The sequence below is a fragment of the Eimeria mitis genome, genomic scaffold (genome assembly GCF_000499745.2).
Source record: "Eimeria mitis Houghton genomic scaffold, Emh_scaff588, whole genome shotgun sequence".
Classification (NCBI taxonomy): domain Eukaryota; phylum Apicomplexa; class Conoidasida; order Eucoccidiorida; family Eimeriidae; genus Eimeria; species Eimeria mitis.
Genome location: NW_013574119.1, coordinates 12,290 through 14,517, shown reverse-complemented (window position 1 = coordinate 14,517; position 2,228 = coordinate 12,290). Strand labels below are relative to the sequence as shown.

Sequence of the window (2,228 nt, the reverse complement as noted above, 5' to 3'; positions counted from 1 at the left end):
TTTATTTATTTTATTTATTTTATTTATTTATTTATTTTATCTACTTTGTTTATTTTATTTATTTTTTTTTATTTTATTTTTTTTCTGTTTAATAGGCACAATGATAGCGGGGTGGAATGCAACAAGTGAAGAACCTGAACTTTACTTTGTAGACGATAAAGCCACCAGGTAGGGTTTAGGGTTTAGGGTTTAGGGTTTAGGGTTTAGGGTTTTTAAGGTTTAGGCTTACTTTACTTATGTTCTAGGGTTTAGGGTTTAGGGTTTAGGGTTTAGGGTTACTTAGGGTTTTTAGTGTGGTTTTGTGTTATTTTGTGTTTTTAATCGATACAAACTATAGGGTTTAGGGTTTAGGGTTTAGGGTTTAGGGTTTAGGGTTTAGGGTTTACGTAGCTTTTCTAGCTGCGCATCCACCGCGCTTTTTTTTTTTTTTTGATTTCTTTTGAATTTGTGTTTTCTCCTCTTTATTTATTTATTTTAATTTATTTATTTATTTATTTATTTATTTATTTATTTATTTATTTATTTTTTTTTTTTTATAGACTGAAGGGAAATTTGTTTTCGTGCGGTAGCGGCAGCACCTTTGCTTACGGTGTGTTAGATAACTCCTACAAATGGTGAGCATTGTCTTTTTTATTTTTTTTTTATTTTTTTATTTTTTTTATTTTTTTATTTATATGTTTATATTGTATTTCTTTTTATTTTATTTGTTTATTTTGTTTATTTTATTTTGTTTGTTTATTTTATTTTGTTTACTTGTTTATTTTTTTTTTTTGTTTATTTTATTTGTTTGTTTATGTGTTATAGTGATAATATAATAAAATAATAATATAAATATAATATAAATATAATATAAATATAATATAAATATAATATAAATATAATATTAATATAATATAAATATAATATAAAGAAAATATAAATATAATATATAATATAAATATAAATAAAATACAAATATAAATATAATATAAATAAAATATAAATAAAATACAAATATAAATATAACTACAAAAAAGACATCAGTTTAATATTTATGTAAATAAAAAAACAGATATAAATAAATATGTATAAATATATGATTATTTATAATAATATTTGTTTCTGTATTTATATTTATATTTATATTTATATTTATATACATATATTTATATATTTATTTACATAGATTTATATACATATATTTATATATTTATATTTATATATTTATATTTATATATTTATATTTATATATTTATATTTATATATTTATATTTATATATTTATATTTATTTATATTTACATTTACTTTGTTTTTTTTTTTTTAGTGTTTGTTTGTATATGAATTTAATTTGTTGATAGAACCAAACTATTTGCGGGTTTTTCTTTTTTTGTTTCCATTTGTTTTTTTCTTTTTTTCTTTTTTCTTTTTCTTCTTTTTCTTTTTTTTTTTCTTTTATTTCTTTTTCTGTTTCTTTCTCTGTCTCTTCTTCTTCTTCTGTCTCCTCTTCTTCTGTCTCCTCTTCTTCTGTTTCTTCTTCTTCTGTCTCTTCTTCTTCTGTCTCTTCTTCTGTCTCTTCTTCTTCTTCTTCTGTCTTTTCTTCTTCTGTCTCTTCTTCTTCTTCTTCTGTCTTTTCTTCTTTTTCTTTTTCTTTTTCTTCTTTTTCTTTTTCTTCTGTTTCTGTTTCTTCTTCTGTTTCTTCTTCTGTTTCTTCTGTCTCTTCTGTCTCTTCTGTCTCTTCTGTTTCTTCTTTTTCTTTTTCTTTTTCTTTTTCTTTTATTTCCTTTTCTTCTTCTGTCTCTTCTTCTTCTGTTTCTTCTTTTTGTTTTTGTTTTTGTTTTTCTTTTTGTTTTTGTTTTTGTTTTTGTTTTTGTTTTTGTTTTTGTTTTTGTTTAATTAATTTTATTTTTGTTTTTTTTATAGAAAGGGGTACCGGGGTAATAGGAAACATTTCACGCAAGCGAGCGGCCTGCATAAAAAAAAAAATAAATAAATAAATAAATAAATAAAAATAAATAAATAGAAAAAAATAAATAAATAAAATAAAATAAAATACAATAAATAAATATAAAGAAAGGAAGAAAGAAAGAGACAACAAAGAAAGAAAGAAACAAAAGAAACAAAAGAAACAAAGAAAAACGAAAAAAAGGAAAATAAACAACAACACAAACAAATAGATAAACAGACAAAAAAACAAAACAAAACAAAAAAAAACAAAACAAAACAAAAGAAACAAAAACAATATATATTT

General features: G+C 20.7%; 1 protein-coding gene across 1 annotated transcript in view; it reads right to left on the bottom strand.

Moving 5' to 3' along the window:
* Nucleotides 1–1,265: 1,265 nt before the first annotated feature.
* Nucleotides 1,266–2,228, bottom strand: part of EMH_0017070 (uncharacterized protein) — a gene marked incomplete at both ends in the record, with an annotated part of 7,767 nt that continues 6,804 nt past the window's right edge. Inside the window, one exon of the mRNA XM_013500799.1 lies at nucleotides 1,266–1,946. Coding sequence (XP_013356253.1) covers nucleotides 1,266–1,946 — 681 coding nt within the window. The remainder of the gene's footprint in view (nucleotides 1,947–2,228) is intronic.